Source organism: Saccopteryx leptura, chromosome 6, assembly GCF_036850995.1.
Source record: "Saccopteryx leptura isolate mSacLep1 chromosome 6, mSacLep1_pri_phased_curated, whole genome shotgun sequence".
In the NCBI taxonomy this organism is placed as follows: Eukaryota; Metazoa; Chordata; class Mammalia; order Chiroptera; family Emballonuridae; genus Saccopteryx; species Saccopteryx leptura.
Genome location: NC_089508.1, coordinates 92,863,561 through 92,883,845, shown reverse-complemented (window position 1 = coordinate 92,883,845; position 20,285 = coordinate 92,863,561). Strand labels below are relative to the sequence as shown.

The following is a 20,285-nucleotide window of genomic DNA, read 5'->3' as shown; positions in this document are numbered from 1 at the left end:
AAATAACGGAGAAGGAAGAGAAGTCAGGGTAGAGCCATGCTTTGTTTGCCAAGATGGATAAAGAGGCTGCGGTGTTGGTGCAGAGAACTTCCACGTCCCGATCCCACCCAGCCTAGGCCAGGCAGAGGGGCAATGGCAGCACCACAGGGAGGGGAAAGGAGATCCTTCTGAGGGCCAACTAAAGTGCCGGAGACAGGGAACTCATCCTGCAGGATCTTCCTAAATGCTGGATTTTTCTACCAAACCAGGAATTTATCAAAAGCAATGGAGAAAAGCTTCCAAATGAACAGAAAAGGAGGCTAGGATGACAGGAGGCTGCAGAACCCGCTTCCAGGAGCTCCAGCAGGGAGGTGGGTGAGGAATGGGATTTTTAGCAGCACCCCACTGGCTCTCTAAGGGTGTCAGCTGCTCCTCTGAGGGAAATACATCCATGAGGGAATTGATTTGAGAATTTGAGGGATGGGAAAGAGAGGAAAGGTGGGTGACAGAAAGCACCCCTTTGGTGGGGGGCATCTAGGAAGCTTTGGAGCGTAAAGCCTTGGGAGGGAATGTAAGAAGGCAAGAAGGAAGGCCCCATCAGTGACAGATTACCTAAGACTTGACTGAAAGAAACTGAGAAGGAAAGTGCGAACCAGATGAAGCCGTTCTGGTGTTAAATGCCACAGAGCTGAGTGCAATGCCAGACAAGGGTCACTGTAGCTAAGAGACAGGGTTTTCCTGTCTAGGAATTCTGATTTGATCTCTTTACCACCTAGGGCTTCCTGTAAGAGCTAGCAGTGAGTGCATCAAAACTGGGAGAAAGTAGAAATGGAGGGGCTTTTTCTTCTCCAGAGCTCATCTGTGGGGCTAAACCCAAGGCTGGCAGATGAGACAAAGCATTTCTGAGTAAGCTGCTGCAGGGTCTGTCAAAATGGAAATATATGAATGCTTTCTGAGTTTATTTTCTGGTCTAGGTTTTAATTAACAATAAAAACTATAATGGTGACAAGCAATGATTTGACTTTGGGTGAAGGGCACACAACACAATCAACAGTTCAAATGCTATAGAAATGTTTACCTGAAATCTATGTACTCTTACTGATCAATGTTAGCCCATTAAATTTAATTTTCTAAATTAAAAAAACTATAAGAACATTTATTAATATAGCCACAATGATAGCTTTACAGTAGAAATTCTGTAAAATTTAGTATGATCAGCACTGATAGGAGGAAATAGGTGGCCCACAGAACGTTTGTTATTGTCAGTAGTCCTAGGACTGAAGAGTTAGTGGCAAATAAGCAGAGTCCAGAGTTTCCAGCATCCTCCACCATGTGCTATCCAGCCCAAGATATTTTTGAGGGGAGAAGGCTGAGGGGAAGAGGTGCATTACTTAGCAGTCAAGTCAAACTAAATCTGAAATGGAAAACAGAAACCAGGGCTTTGGAAATTCCCTACGCTGGCACTGTCTCGGCCCCTCCTATCGGCTGGACTGTGGGACACCTGAGGGGAATGCCAGCCCCTTTTCAGTGCGCCAGGTACCTCACCCAGCCCGCACAACCCCCCCTGCCACTGCCGACGCTCTCCCTCCACAGGCCTACCAGTCTGGCTTAGACACAGAACTTGACCTGCTTGCTGCTGGCTGCGAGGCTGTCAGTGGCCATGGGGATGAAAAGGGAACGCTAGTTTCCAAGGGGTTGTCAAAAAAGAGTCTGTATGTCCAAGAGGATATAGGTTATAACACCTGTTTTTCTAATGATTTATGTGTACAGTTTTGGATAAACCACTCCATACATAGGGTCTGAGTGAAAGAAAATAAAGATCAACCAATTTTAGCTAAAGCACCACAGCACCGAGCAAGGAAATAGTTAAAACTTAATTTATGCATTTCTTCTGTAGAAGGATACTAAAGCTTGAAATCCCCTATCATTCACTGCAACAAATATTTATTGAACCTTGCTTTTAATAGAGGGACCTTATCAGGAACCACTGCCTATAATACATGAATCTATGACCCTACCGATAGTCCCTTCAATAGGACAAGAGGTCTCTAAAAAGGGCAGTAGGAAAATGAGCTAAATAAACAAAGAGGCCACTGGCCCATGTGTCTATCCAATATAGGCACCTTAGGAAGGCAGGAAAGGCAGACAAAAGAGAGTTTTCCACAGGCACCTCCAAGGCTCAGATAATAAGTGAAGGGTGTGGTGGTCTAGCCCGCTTTTCACTGTGGCTCTTTCCAAGGCTCTCTGCTGGACAGGCCAATGCTGCCTCCCTATTCCAGGGCCACCACTTAAGCTAAGGACAATCTCCTTGCAACAGGGAGTAAAGGAAAGAGGCCACACTGTCCTTGCAGACAATTCCGAGGCAAAAAGACTCAGCACTATTATCCAGGGAGTTACTAGGATGCTATTAATCCATAAAGATAATTCACTAAGAAAAAATTAGCCATCCTGGATATTGGTAACTTTACAATCAACAATGCTGGGGAGTTAGCTGGGGGACATACTAGTTACACAAAGAGTGGTCTCCAGATAAAATTAAGAAGCAAGGTGGGGCAAGAGCTAGGGTAATGGTCTGATGAGTTTGGGCTCCATTCTGGAAAAACTACACAATAAAGGGGGCTATGGCTGAGTGGGATAACCAAGTACACTTGGCTAAGGACTGACAGGAATAACAGGAGGAGGAGCCAGGCTACAAGAGCTAACTAAGGTCCTGCCGCTGGAATTGTGCTTGGCAGTGTCCAGACAAATGGTGCCCCATCAAGCATCACAGCTGCCCTGGCAAGAACCTTCTGAGGACTCAAAATATCAGTAACAGGACATTTTATGAGAAAACACAGAACAGGTTTTACAGCACAGTTTTCCTCCAGAGTCTTCAAAATACAAGATAACAAAAGCAGAACTATTCTTACCAATCAAAATCAAAAGTTTTTGGATGAAGCCCTTATTATCTGAATCCTCATGACACCCTCTCTCCCATTCTCCCAGCACACGAAATTCTATAAATTCAGACAACACAGCGTCCCTTGCCAGCTGAACATTCACTATCCAAACGCAGGAACTGAATAGACTGGAACAGCAAAGGATTCCTTTACTTCCCCATCTCACTTCCCTCAGAGCCCATCCTCCGGACCCAGCCCTTAACACTGACCCCTAAGTTTCCCTCACCCTGTTCTCTTCTCGCCCACTCTCACTTGCAGCCCCTTTTCACTAGGAGAGTCATCTGTAAGATGCCAAAGTTAGAAGAGATAAAGAAAGGGAATAAGAAAGTGTAGATTTTACACTGGGGTGTGAGATGGAAATCCTGCAGAGAGAGAAATAGAGACAGAGAAAGCAAGAGGGCTGAAGCAGGGGGGAGGGGAAGATGGCACTGCGGGAAAAAGAGCGTCACAAAATTAATTTGAAGAAGGGAACAGTAGAGGAGACGTTGGTGGAATAACAATCAGGCAATAGAGGGCTGGGGGTAGGGGGAGGGCGCCAGGGAGTGGGGAGAAATGGTGTTGGAGAGGAGAACCCAGCAACAGAGCAACAGCAGCACCACCTATGGGTCCGGGGAAAGGTTATAGATAGCAACAAAAGAGGCCCCCACCCGGGCAAGGGAGTCAGGGGTGCAGTGGGGAGGGAGAAGCCATGGTTTCTGCCCTTCAAAGCTCTCAGTAACACAACAGACAAGCTAGAAGAATAAATTCTATATGGCTCTCCTGGGAGGAGAGGGACTTAACAAGGTAAGGAGGGAGGACAGAGAACTCCTGGCTTTTTCCATTCCGAGGGGATCCCCCCCCGAATTTAGGCAGTAAAAAGGAAAAGGGTATCCAAGGGGAGAAATATCAGGTTCAGAAAGGAATGTGTGCACCTGCTTCTTCTTTCATTAGCTGGAGAAAGAATTTCATCTTTATTTTCAAGTGCTTTCCTTTCCCCACTGGATGTGGAGTGCAGCTCCCGCCCTGGAGCAGTGGATGCCCCTCGTTCAGCAGCCTCCTCCCAGCACTGCCTTGCAACTCCCAACCATCATTAGAAACCCCCAGGGAGCCACCAAGCTCCGCGAGGGAAAGGGAAGGGCTCCCCTACCAAACAGACCTGGAGGTGGGAGGGGTAGGGTGTAAAGAATGAGAGAATGGAAAAGCTCTGCAGAGCGAGGAGAGAAATGTGATCAGTGGTATTTGTTGTGCTTCCAGAGAGAAAGGAACCATCATATTTTTAATAATAATAAACACATGAAGACAGATTCGCCAGCATTGCTCTGGGTCCTTGGGAAGTGTGGGGGAGGGGAGCCAATGCAGCTGCAGCACAGACCAGTATCACCCCTCCCCTCCCCCATTAGGTAGGCTCAGAACTGCAGCAGCCCACCCCTCCCCCTCTAACCGCAGTCCTCCCCATCACAGCCCACCCTTTCCACGGTCTCTTCACACAGCTCTGCCTCTCTTTCCTCCATTTCTTTCCTTCCCTCTCCTCCCCCCAATCTTAGACTCTACTCTTTCAGCACTGGTCCTCATTTAACATAGTCTTCCTCAAGCTCTCAGAAGCCCTAGTGCCCACACAGCACTCCCCGCATCCTGAGGGCCCACTCTTCCCCACCGTGCCCTTCACAGCTGACAGCAGTCTCCACCCTCCAACACCCTCACAGAAGTAATCCAGTATATTTCAGCATTTCCTAGATTCAAAAAAAAAAGATTGCTTTCCCCCCATTTTTATTTCAATGTGACCTCCTTTCTCACAACCTTAAATATAATGGCTATCAAATGTGCTTGTGTTCAGGGAGTGTCAGGGCCTTGGGACTAGGTGACTACTGCCACCTATTGACCCAAATTTGTTCAAGATAGACCTTTAATACACTTCTTACACAGCGACGCTCTGTTATTTCAAAAGCATCAATAGCTTAAACATGCAAAGGCATGGCTCTTGGGGTTTCTCTGAGACCCTCTGAACAATGAGATCAAAGAAATACAAAAGCCAAGACTGGGCAGAGAGCCAGTACAATGATGCCTTTCTCCATGCAGAGGCAGAAAAACAGGTTGAGCCCAAGGAATGAAAAAGCAACTTTCAGTCTTCTCAAGGGTCTGCAAGCAAAGAGGAGGAGACAGTTTTTCTCAAGGACTGTTAAAAACATTGCACATCACAATATGAATGATGTTACCAACACAGAAGGCAGGATTTCACTCACATACCTGTTATGTTGGCCATATCTTTGAATAAGTCTAAACATGAACCTTAAGTTTATACACCTAGTAGATCCCAGGGAGGATGGGGACACTCAGAACTGCTCCTAACACCACCTAATCTGTGCCAGTCAGAACTGGAGACTGGACAGACAAACAGAGCTACAAAAAAGGGCAGGTCTATATACACAGCTATGGATTGGTTTAGCTATGCACCTTCCACCAACCCAACCCAAAGCTGAGCTTGAACTCTCCATGGTGCTGAAAACGAACAAATCAGACCATCCCTTCCTTATAAACAAAATGTTTTTCTAATAAAGTATTCATGAAGACTGTGTGAACTCCTGACAGACATTTCTCCCAGCCTTCGTAGAATCCTAACAAAAGCTTTAGAGGCAAAAATAGGTCTTGATCAAACCCTCTTCCCCACCCCCTCAGATGAAAACACTAAGGCAGATAGATATGCTAAGATTGTCCACACAAAGCTAAGATTCTTGACCATCACATGAGAAACCTGAACATGTGCTCACAGGCACTAATGACAGACACTACTCAGTGAGCACTGGGAATGAATTATCTGTTGTTAGCACTGCAATTAGGAGATCTGAATTCATGCGGTCTGCATGATCAGAGAACTGAATTTACAAGGAGGAATGAGAAAGAAGAAAAACAATGGCCATAAAGAAGCCCTCAATCATAAGTCTTAGTTCCCTTGCTCTACTATTGTGGTTTTCAAACTACATTCTATGGAGTTCAAAAAGGTTCCTTGGAGCTCCTCAGAAATCTCGGAGAAAGAGACCACAAGAACATGGAACTCCAGGACCTCTCGTTCCCACTTTAATGAAAGTAACCTCCCTTATGCCCGTTTTACACATCAAAAGTCCATGTAAAAAAAAAAAAGTCCATGTAAAACTTTGTCAGCGATGTACTCTAAAGATTATTTGATGACTCTCAGGCAAGTATTTTCAGAAATTATTCAGCTTTTTGCTGAAAACGTCTTTCAAATAATGCCTTTCATCTATTAGATCAGGGATAACAAGATGTCCTAAAATTAAAATCCTGGACTAATAGAAGACCTACACAAGTAGGGAGTTTTGTCTGTTCAGTTCACTGCTATACCACGAAGAGGCCAGAGCAGTGTCCAGAACCTGTGATTTTCTTGAAGGCAAGGCATGGAATAGAAATGAGCAGCAGGGAGGGAGCAGCCTGAGGTTATAAACTACCTACCAATATTATTTATTATATTTTATTTATTCATTTTAGAGAAAAGAGAGAGAGAGAGAGAGAGAGAGAGAGAAGGGGGGAGGAGCAAGAAGCATCAACTCCCATATGTGCCTTGACCAGGAAAGCCTGGGGTTTCGAACCAGTGACCTCAGAGTTCCAGGTCGACTCTTTATCCATTGCCCCACCACAGGTCAGGCATTAATATTATTTTTTTAAACCAAAAACAAAAACTGAAACTTTCATAAATCTTGGGACACTTGAGGTCTTCCATCCTCCATGTCCCACAAGTACTGGTTCCCTAACTTATTAGTTATGTTACCTTGAGCAAATAACCTAAATGTCTCAAGTTTCCTCACTAGTCATACAGATATGACTTACGTTTTATAAAGATTAAGTGAAAAGCACAAAGATCTAAGAAATTAAAATTAAAAAACCCTTTCCCTTGGCAGTTCCTATAAGCCAAAAAATTTAATAAGTTAGAAGCAAATGCAGGCCCCGGCCCGTTGGCTCAGCAGTAGTGTCGGCCCAATGTGTGAAAGTCCTGGGTTCAATTCCCAGTCAGGGCACACAGAACAAGCAACCATTTGTTTCTTTCCCCCTCCCCCTCCATCCCTCGCTCTTTTCTCCTTCCCACAGCCATGGCTTGAATGGTTTGAGCAAGTTGGCCCCTGGCGCCGAGGATGGCTTCGTGGCCTCTCTTCTGGCACTAAAATAGCTCGGTCGTTCAGTAACCGAGCAGGAGCCTCAGATGGCCAAAGCACTGCCCAGAAGGGGGCACATGCGGGAGTCTGTTTCTCTGCCTCTCACCTCTCATTTAAAACAAAAAAGTGCAAATGCAAGTCCTAAGCAAATAACAGTCTTAAAGCACTTTTTTATTTTTGACAGAGACAGAGAGAGAGTCAGAGAGAGGGACAGACAGAAAGGGAGAGGGATAAGAAGCATCAGTTCTTCATTGTGATCTTAGTTGTGCATTGATTGCTTTCTCATGTGTCTTGACCCAGGGACTACAGCAAAGCGAGTGACCCCTTGCTCAAGCCAGTGACCTTAGGCTCCAGCCAGCGACCCCATGTGCAAGCTGGTGAGCCCGTACTCAAGTCAGCCACCTTGGGGCCTCGAACCGGGGTCCTCCACATCCCAGTCCGACGCTCTATCCACTGCATCACCTCCTGGTCAGGCAAAACATTTTTTAACTGAATCTTTTGTCTAGTTAGTTCAGGTAGAAAGGAAGAAGAGCCTGGGCAGGCGCTGGCACAGTGGATAGAGCGTCAGACTGGGATATGGAGGACCACGGTTCCAGGCCCCAAGGTAGAGCTGGCTTGAGCACAGGCTCAAGCACGGGGTCGTCACTGGCTTTAGTGTGGGATCACAGACATGACCCCATGGTCACTGGCTTAAACCCATGGTTTGAAGCCCAAGGTTGCTGGCTTAAGCAAGGGGTCACTCGCTCTGCTGTAGCCCCCGGGTCAAGGTACATGTGAGAAAGCAATCACTGAACACTAAGGTGCCACAATGAAGAACTGATGCTTCTCATGTCTCCCCCTTCCTGCCTGCCCCTAACTGTCCCTCTCTCTGACTGCCTCTGTCAAAAATAAAAAATAAATTTAAAAAAAAAAGGAAAAAGAATCTCTAAATATGTTCTTGAGCCTCTTTGTTTATTATATTCACTCAAGGAAATAGAAGTATAAGGGCCCTGGGCCGGTCAGGCTCCCTCAGATCTGCCAGGGACTAAAAGTTAGAGGCCACAGAAGTTAAGAGCATCTTGCTGTCATATATGAGAAACAGCTCTAGGATTTTGGTTTAGAGGGAATCTCTGAGTTTGTCTAACACATTTATTTTTCAGCTGAGGAAAATTAAAGGCCATAGATATTAAGTATTTGCCCAAGATCACAGTTAGCAGAAAACATTACTAGGATGTCCCCTAACTATTTCCCACCAGGTTGCCAGCCACTGAAAATAGACCCCCACCCCAAACAGACCAGTAGAAATCCAAATTCACAGGAATCAGAATCAACAAGGTTTTAGAGATGTAATGACCCAAATTATATCCCTCTTCATGACAATGCCCAGGAATGTCAGACTTGAAAATTAGGTGTTCATGAGACCCCAAGCCCTTAAACTCCAATGAATTAACTCTACAGGTTCCTTCTCTTTCCAATCCTCTTTTCACTTTTTGTATTATCCAAAGGGCCAAGGGATATTTCACTAACAGGTGATTCTCTGAAAAGTATCAAGACCTCAGATATGTCACTTCTACCAGTCTCCTGACTTGGGCAGGAATTTTGAGATTTTCATTCTTTTGGTCTATAAGCTAGGAACTGTCTTTCTGCCTGCTTGCTAGCAATCTTTTGCAAGCTCTTTGTAAAAGAGCTGGCCTTTACTGGCTGGTAAACTGAGACCTTAGTTGAAGGAGGGTCAAAGAGGTTAAAAACACAAACGCCTGGCCTGTGGTGGTGCAGTGGGTAAAGTGTTGACCTGGAATGCTGAGATCAACGGTTTGAAACCCTGGGCTTGCCTGGTCAAGGCACATGTAGTAAGCAAGCAGTGAACAATTCATACTCTAGTCTTCTCATTCACTCTACTGTTCTCTCCAGATAAATACTAATTCTCAATAACTGAGCTAAGACCTATATTCATGCTATTTTAGAAAGAAAAGAAAAACCTTCAAAGAAGTGGAGACAACAGTAACTCACTGAGAAAGGTTCTATCTTGCATTTGATCTGACAAGCACCAGAAGAGGTTTTCTAAACCATTAATGCCACCTGGTGGCCAGCAAGATACATTAATAAAACTTAAAATCCATGTATTTCAGGTTATAGGTATTGTAACAAATCATATGGGAACTTGGGACATGAGTTGGAAGAGTTGATTATACCATTCTAATCTCTTAATTTTTCTGTTAAATAACCAATTTCTAGTTTATAATATTAAGGGAACTAATAAGGCCAAGCTTCTCCCACTCCCTACCAAATCTTACCTTTCCCTTTCATCTCCCTCTCACCTAAAATACCCAACACCCAGTGATTGAGTCATACATGTGCAAAAGGGGTTTCAATTCATAAGTAAAATCAATTTTATTAATAAAAGATCTTTCCACATGTCCAGAGAAAACAATAAGTTCCAAGGAAAAAAAACCTACATACAGTGAAATTAGAAGTATCCCAGGATGACAAAAAATATATATAAATATGTACACCCATAATCACCGCCGCCTCCGAAAACCTGAAAGGAAGGGAAACCAAGAATGAGGCAAAAGACAGCTGGAAAAGCCGAAGGGACAGAACAAAAAGACATCTTGAGAGGAGGGCTCGCTAGGGGTGGGTCTCCTAGGCAGTACTCTACAGCCTCCCGGGACAAAACACTAGAAGTAGGAAGAAACTGAAACGGGACAATGGTTCCTTCAAGTGACACTTCCATAGTTCTATTTAAGGAAGCCTCAACAGGAGCTGTGGGAACCTCAGAGAAAGAATCCAAAAATCTCTTTTGTGGATGACATTGATTTTCAGCTTGGGAAAGAAGAAAAATAAAAGCCCATCTCTAAAGAGATTAATGTCCAGCATGAAAGAGGTATCATAGGGGTTGATAAGACCTAGAACGGCAAATCCAAAGCTGGCATCCCAATTCACACTTGATCACCCAAGTCCTAGCTATTTACTGACCTTTTTTCTTCCGACCCTTCTTAGGTATCTTCTTCCGCTTCTTAATAGGATTCTGACCCTGCAGACAGGTGGATAAGTGAAGGAATGGCGGTGTGCTTGCAGTTGTTAGTATCCTTTCCCAGGCTCCCCATGGTAACAAGCCCCATGTACATTAGGCTGTAAGCATGAAGGTCACCTCCCACCACTGCATCACCTCACCTCATCAAGATGAGGGGTTCCTCCTGTCAAAGCACTGATGTCACTGAAGTGCGTGAGAGAATGAAGTTGTGAGCTCATGACACTTGCTCGTTTTCGTCGTCCTTTTTCTCGCTTACTGACACTTAAACGCACCATCATGCTCTCCTCATAGTTAATCCTGCCAGAGAAACAGACACCGTTTCCAGCAAGCTCAGTCCCTGAGACACAAAGCTGCAGCCCAAAACCTGGGCCCAGACAATTCCTCACCCCTTATTCAGACAGTTCTCAACCAATATCATAGTAGGGTACACAGCATCTAGTGAGGACATACCAAATGCTCAATAATGAGCTTCCTCAAGGAAACATCCTTTGTGCTAGAACTTCACTCCTCCCTACAGATGAACTCAGCCCAACCATAGGACTATTTAAACTATTATATCAGAAAAGTCTTATATTTCAGAGCCATGAACAGGCTTAACTACATGAGCCCTTTCACTCAAACCTATCAATCGGGCAAAGTCAATGAGTTTGTATTCAAGTTACAATCACTTTTATACCTCTCTTTCCTGAACTTGTCTAATACTTTTTTTTTTTTTTTTGTATTTTTCTGAAGCTGGAAATGGGGAGAGACAGTCAGACAGACTCCCGCATGCGCCCGACGGGAATCCACCCGGCACGCCCACCGGGGCGACGCTCTGCCCACCAGGGGGCAATGCTCTGCCCCTCTGGAGCGTTGCTCTGCCGCGACCAGAGCCACTCTAGCGCCTGGGGCAGAGGCCAAGGAGCCATCCCCAGCGCCCGGGCCATCCCTGCTCCAATGGAGCCTTGGCTGCGGGAGGGGAAGAGAGAGACAGAGAGGAAGGAGGGGGTGGGGGTGGAGAAGCAAATGGGCGCTTCTCCTATGTGCCCTGGCCGGGAATCGAACCCGGGTCCCCCGCACGCCAGGCCGACGCTCTACCGCTGAGCCAACCGGCCAGGGCTCTAATACTTTCAAATGACATAAAACCTGATTTTGCCTTCTGCCCAAAAGTGAGAGCTGTGGTAGTGAAATACAGAATGTTACAGCCCTACTAGGTGGAACTATATATATTCCTCTTCATATAGTGTTTGCTCAGCCTGTACAGTTGGGGGAAAAACGATTCTTTTCCTAGTTCTTATACTGTAATTCAAACCCGACTCTTAGAAACTGTCTTCCCAAGTTTTCTATATAACGTGGTTTCTCTTTGTACCAGACTTAATCATATTCATACAAAGCACAAGGACAGGTCTCTACAGCATAGAAAACAATGTCTAATTGCACAGACTCAGACCTGTGTTGATCCTCCTGACTCTGGCGAGTAACATGAGGATGCCGGGCATCACGGATTTCCTCTGGAGCATCTGAGTATTGCTCCTTAAGTTCACGAATGACAGAGCTGCTCAATGCCCGCCTCTTGGCTCGTTCTAGCTGCTTCTTCTCCCGCTCAGCCTCAGTTTCATCTATGTGATAAATATTAGCAAGGGTTATCCCAGAACAGAGAAAAGGAGACAAGAAACACAATTCACAGTGAAAAGGTAGTAGCCACAGTTCATACCATAATGTACTGGAACCAGGCGTGGTGGAACGTATTTCTTAACTGCCCCACTTGCGGATTTCTTCCCTGAAGCGCCAGACTGGCCTTCCTTCATTTCATCTTCCTCATCCTCAGAGCTCAACTACAAAAAGAATAACAATGCCCACAAACTTAGGAAGTCTTAGTCGGAGAGGTGATGAGAAAAACCAGAGGTGACATACCCTGCAGAGGTGGGAATATAAACAAAGGAGAGAAGGGAATCTTACACTCAACACTGTAAGACATAAGTGGGAATCAACAGCAGTAAGAGAATCCCAGGAGATCCAGGATCACCACAAGGCTCACTCAGGCTTAGATTACTCAGGAAAATCGGGGTAACGCAACTCCTTACCTTGCTCATCATATTGCTGGGATGGGGCTTAAAACGGAGTGGGTCATTCTCACCTAAAACATAAAAAAAATTTTAAAAAAATCCAAGAGATTTTACACGATTTGGGACCTTATGATAGAACTCACATAATCTTACAGCTTCCCCTACTTACTGAGGCTGCCTGTCACTGCAGTCTTGACCAGTTTGTCAATTTGATACTTCAGTTTTTGGTCTAAGGGACGAAGTTTTTCCAAAACCTGTAACATGATTAAAAATAGGGTCACATTCCCTTCCCAAACTTAAGCATGCACAAGTTGTCAGATAAAGCACCTAAAATATGTACAAAGTATAACAAATGAAGAGAAAAATACTATTTTTCATTCGGTTTCCTCATTTAAACATAGAATGTCCATTTAAATGAGAGCTATTGTGTGACAGTCCTGGAGTTCAGGATTTGGACACCTGGAACTCTAAGATGCCGAATAGTTCATACCGTGCGAATCTCCACCAGTCTCAGCACTGCAGCATGTCCCTGAAGAGACCCTCCTGAGGCTTTATCCAGGATAAGATGGCTCAAATCCATAAGGTACATGAGCAGCAGCTGGTTTTTCACTTCCAAGAGGCTGAGACCCTTCGTTGAAGAAAACAGTAAGAGATGCAAATTCAGTTTTAGGAGGAGAGTCTAGGACAAACGGTAATTTTTTCCAAGTTCAAGTTTTTCCCAATCAGTTCATATAAGGTATATGAAGTAGTCTCAAGGGAGTGGCTGTACCTAAAATGGCCACAGAGAAAATTATGCTAACATCAAAGAAGCAAAGCTCAGAGCACTACTGAAACACAGTAAGTACAAGAAATTCAATAAAGTATCCCCCTGAATGACTACAGCAGGATTTCTCAACTTCAGAGTTACTAACATCTGGGGACATAATTTGTGGAGTGCTGTCTAGACCAGGGGTCCCCAAACTACGGCCCACGGGCCGCATGTGGCCCCCTGAGGCTATTTATCTGGCCCCCGCCGCACTTCCGAAGGGGCACCTCTTTCATTGGTGGTCAGTGAGAGGAGAATAGTTCCCACTGAAATACTGGTCAGTTTGTTGATTTAAATTTACTTGTTCTTTATTTTAAATATTGTATTTGTTCCCATTTTGTTTGTTCTTACTTTAAAATAAGATATGTGCAGTGTGCATAGGGATTTGTTCATAGTTTTTTTTGTAGTCCGGTCCTCCAACAGTTTGAGGGACAGTGAACTGGCCCCCTGTGTAAAAAGTTTGGGGACCCCTGGTCTAGACACTGCAGGATGTTCAGCAGCATTGCTGGCCTCTACTCACTGATGCCCCCTCAAGTTGTGAAAAGCAAAAATGTCTCCAGAGTCCCGGTGTGATTTGTACTGGCCGCAGAAGCCATAGTGATGATGTCAGGGTATCCCAGAATCTGGGATATGGTCTGGCATCAACAATTACTTGGTAGCTGACAGGAATCTGAAGAAGTGCACCCAGGACCACCCCAGAGACCTGGACCCAGAGCTAACTAAATACAAGTAAAGGCCCATTGTGCCCCACAGGCTCCTTGCTTCCCATCAGATGAATTTGCCAATCTCACAGAAAACAAAGACTTTAAAGATCATTGTCACCTGAAGATGTTGTTTATCAGAAAGGAAAGCTAATAAAAGATACACTTCAACCTCGTTGGAAAGGATCTTATGACAGAAAGGCACCTAACCATGGATGGACATCTATCCCTGTCTGTGGACATCAAAGACACCCTGAGGATGAGGAGCCACTGACACCAAAGGTAGACAGCTATCTCAAGACATCAACAAGGCCTGTATATCCACAGATTGATAATGAACTCAGGATCCATTCTGGCCTGACCAGGTGATAGCCCAGTGCATAGAGTGCCAGACTGGGATGCAGAGGACCCAGGTTTGAAACCCTGAGGTCACTGGCTTGAGCATGGCTCATAGACACGACCCCATGGTCACAAGCTTGAGCCCAAAAGTCACTGGCTTGAAGCTCAAGGTCGCTGGCTTGAGCAAGGGGTCACTGGCTCAGGCTGTAGCCCCCCCACCTCCCGCTTCTGGTCAAGGCATATATGAGAAAGCAATCAATGAACTAAGGTGCCACAACGAAGAACTGATGCTTCTCATCTCTTTCCCTTCCTGTCTGTCTGTCCCTATCTGTCTCTCTCTGTCCTCTGTCTCTCTCACTAAAAAAAAAAAATCCATTTTATTTTCTTTTCTTTGCCTGTCTGCTAATGATAGTCATAATAATAGTTATACTTGTTCTTTGAGTTTTTCCATGTAGTCCAATTGTTTATGATTACTGAACACATATATCTGTAAATACTTTTTTCATGGCTCAATACCAAGTACAGAAAGATGAGAAGACAAAACTCAGATCATTATAGTTCACAGGACAGAAATGATCCAAGGTGTTTTTTCACAATGAAGGCCTTAAGACCTGACTGCCTTCCATTTACTTCCCCTTCCCTTTTTTGGGGGAAATATTCTGACTCAACTCCAACCCCGTGATTATAGTATTGCCTATCCCAGCAGTGCTGTGAGACCACACACTACCTGACCAAATGGTTGGTCATCAATGCATCCTTCAGATTGATTTATGATCAAAAGAGAAAACCGAAGAGGAAAAAGGGGTTCTATGAACAGTAACCTTACAGGGTGATCTGATCATAAATTCCTAACTGGGCAAGTCATGATGAGTGGTCACAACCTAGCCCTATTTATTTATTTATTTATTTATTTATTTATTATTTTATTTAGAAAATTCAATTTAATGGAGTGACATTAATCAATCAGAATACACAGGTTTCAGGTAAATATTTCTGTAGCATTTGAACTGTTGATTGTGTTGTATGCCATCATCCAAAGTCAGATCACTTCCATCACCATATATTTGTTCCTCTTTACACCCTCCCCCCAACTCCTCCCCTACAACCCATCCCTATAACTTCTTTAGTAAAAGGTTTTAAGGCAGTACTGCCCACTGTTCTTGTGCATCTAGGTTAACACACCTTTGAAAGGCCAGGAGTGGGTATTAACCCTTTGTGAGCACATAACCTTGTTAACTATCCTATAATTCAATCACTGCCTTACTTTCTCCCATCTTCCTTACATATCCTCCTTAACTTCAAATGCATAAAAGAAGCTGCAAAACTAATTCTCAGAAGCATCTGAGAACTTGCTCCACTGCTTAAGTCATCAGTCTGGCTCAAATAAATTGCTATAAAAAATTTTTTTGTTAAGAACTGTCTCTAGCCTGACTGATAGTAGCACAGTGGACAGTGCCAACCTGGGACACTAGGATCCCAGGTTCAAAACCCCAAGGTCACTGGTTTGAGAACAGGCTTGCTGGCTTGATATGGGGTCACTCACTTAAGTCCAAAGTCACTGGCTCGGCTGGAGCCCCCTGGTTAAGGCATGTATGAGAAGCAATCAATGAACAACTAAAGTGCTGCAACTACAGGCTGATGCTTCTCATCTCTCTCCCTTCCTGTGTGTCTCTCTCTAGCTTAAAAACAAAAAACCCAAAAAGTCTCCATACAGTGCTGAATTCTAAACTAATTTAATCAAAACATGGAGTTATTTGATATAGGTAAAACCAATGATCTATATATACTGACATAATTCCTGTTATACTAACCTAATTCCATGTCAGCACATTCTCTACACCAGGGGTCTCAAACTCAACTCAGCATGTGGGCCGCAGAGCAAGATCACAGCCGTTCAGCGGGCCACACTAGGTCTACAAAAGGCAACTGTTACGCAACACTTTTCTCACTGCAGTTGAAAACAAAAAAAAATCAGTACAACAAGCACAATTGTACATGCAGTTTACTCAGTGTCACAAAACGACCAGAAACTGTAGTTCACATCACAACTGCTGTTAACTAAGCTAATATCTAGCTAGGATGCTAGAGAAATGAAAAATACAAGTAGGCCCCTAGGCTTACTTAATTTTATCCAAAATATTTTGAACTTCGTGGATTAGTCTGCAGGCCGCACAAAATTGTTCGGCGGGCCGCGAGTTTGAGACCCCTGCTCTACACTATGTATATAACATGGTTCCAAGTAAAGGGGAGGAAGTACGATGCACACATTTTATATGTATAGAAATATGTCTGGAAAATAATACGACTGCTATCCCTGGAGATCAAAATGTGAAAAAGGAAGAAATGGAGTGCTTGTACTGTGACACTGTTTTCCCATCAAGCATGTATTACATTTCTTTTTTTAGCGAGAGAGATAGAAACACAGAGACAGAGACAGACACAGACAGGAAGGGAGAGAGATAAGAAGCATCAACCTATAGTTGCTTCATTTTAGTTGTTGTTCTTTTTTGTGATTGCTTCTCATATGTGCCTTGATGGGAAGGAGGGCAACCTCAAGCCAAGCCAATGACCTCTTGCTCAAGCCAGTGATGTTGGGCTTCAAGTCGTGATCTTGGGATCATGTCGACGATCCCATGTCTAGCCAGTGACCCCGTGCTCAAGCTGATGAGCCCACACTCAAGCCAGTGACCTCGGGGTTTGGAACCTAGGTCCTCAGTGTCCCAAGTCAATGCTCTATCCACTGCTCACCAGGCAAGCCCATGTTTCTTCTATAAAGAAATTTTTTTCCAAAAATTGTACCACAGTGATTATCTTAAAACAATGATTACATTGGTTTTAAATTTTCTTCTTTGTTTTTACATATCTTCCAAACTTTTTCTTTTAATTTATTGATTTTAAAGAGAGAGAGAGAGATAGGAACACTGGTATGTTCCTGTATGTGCCCCTACTAAGGATTGAACCGTCAACTTCTGTGCTTCAGGATGATGCTCTAACCCACCAAGCTACCTAACCAGGGCAAGTTATAGTTATTTTTTTAAAAGGAATTGCTGTTGCATGAAATGAAACTGAGTAAGTCCACCTATGTCAGACAGGTTAAATATTCTGCCTAAGATTACACAGTAATAGGAATAGAGCTGGGATTCAAACTCAATCTGACTCTAACACCTAAGCCCTGGATATCTTTAAACCAACAAGATAAGCTCTTAAAATCAGCACAAGTGTAGTACAGGAGGATAGCAAAGGAGTTAAAGAAAGACACACTGAGTTTAAGATTTCAATTAGGTATGTAGTAGTTAAACACTGGGTAAGTCACTAAACCTTCTAATACCAGTCTCCTCATCTGTAATATGAACAGTATTTCCTTCCTGCATCAAAGAGTAATTATGAGGCTTAAATAAGATAAGAAAGCATTTTGTAACCTATAAAATACCTAGTAAAAATCTTTGATGATAAACTAGTATATATCTGTTCAATGAATAAACAGATACATAGTGACCTAAGATACATGCTGGCAGCCCTGGCCAGATGGCTCAGTTGGTTAGCATGTAGTCCCAGCACACCAAGACTGCAGGCTCCATCCCTGGTCAGGGCACATATAAGAATCAACCAATGATTGTATAAATTAAAAAAGAAAAAAAAGGGGAACAACAAATTAGTTTCTCTCTCTCTCTACCTCCTCTCTCTCAAAAAAAAAAAAAAAAAGAATAAAACAAAGATACATTCTGGCATCCCATCTCAAAAAGGCATTACCATCTGACCTGTGGTGGCCTGGTGGATAAAGCATTGACCTGGAATGCTGAGGTCACCAGTTCGAAAACCTAGATTGCCCAGTCAATGCACATATGAGAAGCAACTACTAGCAGTTGATGCTTCCTGCTCATTCCCCCACCTCTCTCTCTCTCGTTCTTTCTTACCCTCCCCTAAAATCAATACATAAAATCTTAAAAAAAAAAAAAAGGCATTAAAATGGAGTAAAGCATGGTACCCAGAATAAAGACAGCCAAAAATTTGAGTGTAGACTCTTCTGACATACTTGGGCACTATCAAATGCCAACTGGGTTATAAACACATGAGAGAAAAACAAAGAAGGAAGAAAAAGCAAAGATAAAAAAAATCAGAAAATATAAAAATAGACAAGAACAAAACTGAATAAGAAAAGTCAGAATGTATTTTAAATGCTGTTAGCTATCTTTCTAAAGCACAGAACTGCTTTCTAAAGCATAAATCCCATGATTAAAAATCCTTCAATGATTCTCATTATCCTACTGTTTATGATTTCCATACTTTTGTTGACCTACAGAATGTTTTGCTTTAATAACATCTTAGGACAAAAGCTCAATATATAAAATAGGTAACATCAGATGTTCCAGTTCAAGTAAGTAGGCGAAATCCAAAACCTTCTGTCTATACTGGCCATCCTCAACCCTGAAGAATGCGCTGTAAGACCTTAATTTATAAATTACCATATTTCAATTTTAAGATACACATCATTTTTACATTCTGACATCTCTGAGGTCAGGATGCATCTTTTCATCAATACTATTTTAGCATTACATCACAGGTTAACAGGTAGCATTTTTTCTTAGTATACATAAAAGTGGCATATCCTCAATTAACAGCATCTTAGATTAGATAAAATACTCCTCGGTTGACACGACTTTTCAAAGTCACTACTTTTTCCAGTCTTATTTCCTAACACCCCCCCCCACACACACACACAGAATGTATATCCAACTACACTAAAGGATTTACTTCCTTTCCCAGAGTATCACCAAGCTTTCAGGCTTTTGTGCCTTTAGACATCTATATCTTTCTGTACCTGACTCCTATTTATTCCTCACAATCCTGTCACCTCTTCTGAGAAGCTTCCCTGACTTCCTCTGCTCCTCTGGCAATTATTTAATCTTTCTCCCCAGCTTGCACAGCACTCACCCTGGTTCTGTAACATGGCTACTACTGCTTATACCTACTACTTTCTTTGCTCTGTCTCACTGACTAGACTCCACCACAGAAACTGGATTTTATTCATATTTAAAGCTCCAGCACTTAGAACATACAATATATTTAATAAATCTATCATGAAAGAACTATTGAGAACATCAAGTCAGGGGATGCTCAGTCTTCAAGTATGTCTTACCTTCTCTGTAGGATAGGCTCTAGCCTGAACTTTTTTTGTCAGAGCTTGAACTTGTGCAGTTACAGCCATTATCTGAAATTAATCCAAATAAAACGGCTGATCAGAATACACCAAATGATCTCTGTAAGCTGTGAAGGGACTAAACAAAACAATGCTACCTAAAAATTATCTTAAACACTGTCCAATGTACAGAATATTTTCTTTTCAGTTCTTGGAAAGGATAGGAGATGGTTTCTGATACTTCTTCAAAAGGTAGAAAAAACTTTTCAACCCTTCTTAAAGCTAAAGAAACCACTTTACCAAACCACGGTGAGGCGACAGGGCTGGGACAGTGGTGATGAGGGGATTGTACCTTTAGCTATACTGGTTGAACTGGCAAGGCATAGCACTATATAAATATATATTATCTGGGCATCCAAAAGGCAAATCACATCGCCTTACCCCACATCAGTTTCCTTAGCTATAAGAATAAAGGAAATTGATTCAGATAGTTTCTTTCTTGAGGTTTCTGTATCCTTTTGGATGCAGAAACCATTTAACAGTACTTTTAACTGTAACTTGAAAAGGTCTTCATCAAATCACTTTGCTCTTATAGTACTTGGTAGCATTCAAATATATGCACCTAAATCACCCAAGTTTGGAGGTGAGGCACACAAAGTCAATCCGTGATCAATCTAATCCAAAAGGATGACATTCCTCACCTGCTCCTGGAGGTTTTTCAAAAGTGCCACGGCACTTGGCAGGTCTGACTCCAGCACCTCCTATAGGAGGAAGAGTAAAGAAAAACCGTTCTTTCCTCAGGATTATGAGATGGAAAAGCCTCATTTTCCGTCCGTCACACCAGACTTCCGGCCTTTCCACGCCAGTTCACGAGCAGCCTCGCCTTCTAGCGGGCCAGCCCCTGAAAGGTTGCTGGAGAGGAGCTTGCAACTCCAGCCCGGTCTCCCTACTGCTGCTTCCTCCCCCCCCCCCCCACACCGTCCCAGAAGATTGCCTCCCTTAAGCACTTGCATTACCACCCTTCCCTCACGTCAATAATTTGCCTGAGCCACTTAGGGCTAAGGAAACATCCGCGATAGCAACCCGAGAAAGATAACACACCATACTCACCAGCGCTGCCATCTTCACAAAGCCCGCCTCTTCCGGAACCGTACTTCCTGGTTGATAGACTGATGGACAATCAGTGCT

At 43.5% G+C, this 20,285-nt stretch overlaps 1 protein-coding gene across 2 annotated transcripts; it reads right to left on the bottom strand.

Annotated features, from left to right (window-relative positions):
* Positions 1-9,402: 9,402 nt before the first annotated feature.
* Positions 9,403-20,285, bottom strand: NGDN (neuroguidin). Of its 2 annotated transcripts, none has more exons than XM_066341400.1 (11): positions 20,208-20,285; positions 19,799-19,858; positions 19,098-19,169; positions 12,606-12,743; positions 12,285-12,369; positions 12,134-12,186; positions 11,764-11,884; positions 11,500-11,668; positions 10,211-10,367; positions 10,013-10,070; positions 9,403-9,575 (listed from the first exon to the last, which is right to left on the bottom strand). In XM_066341400.1, the coding sequence occupies exons 1-11, from the start codon at positions 20,217-20,219 to the stop codon at positions 9,556-9,558; spliced, it is 945 nt and encodes a 314-aa protein (XP_066197497.1). In that variant the 5' UTR covers positions 20,220-20,285; the 3' UTR covers positions 9,403-9,555. The 2 variants fall into 2 exon arrangements, with proteins under 2 accessions (XP_066197497.1, XP_066197496.1); XM_066341399.1 differs by having other exon boundaries at positions 20,199-20,234.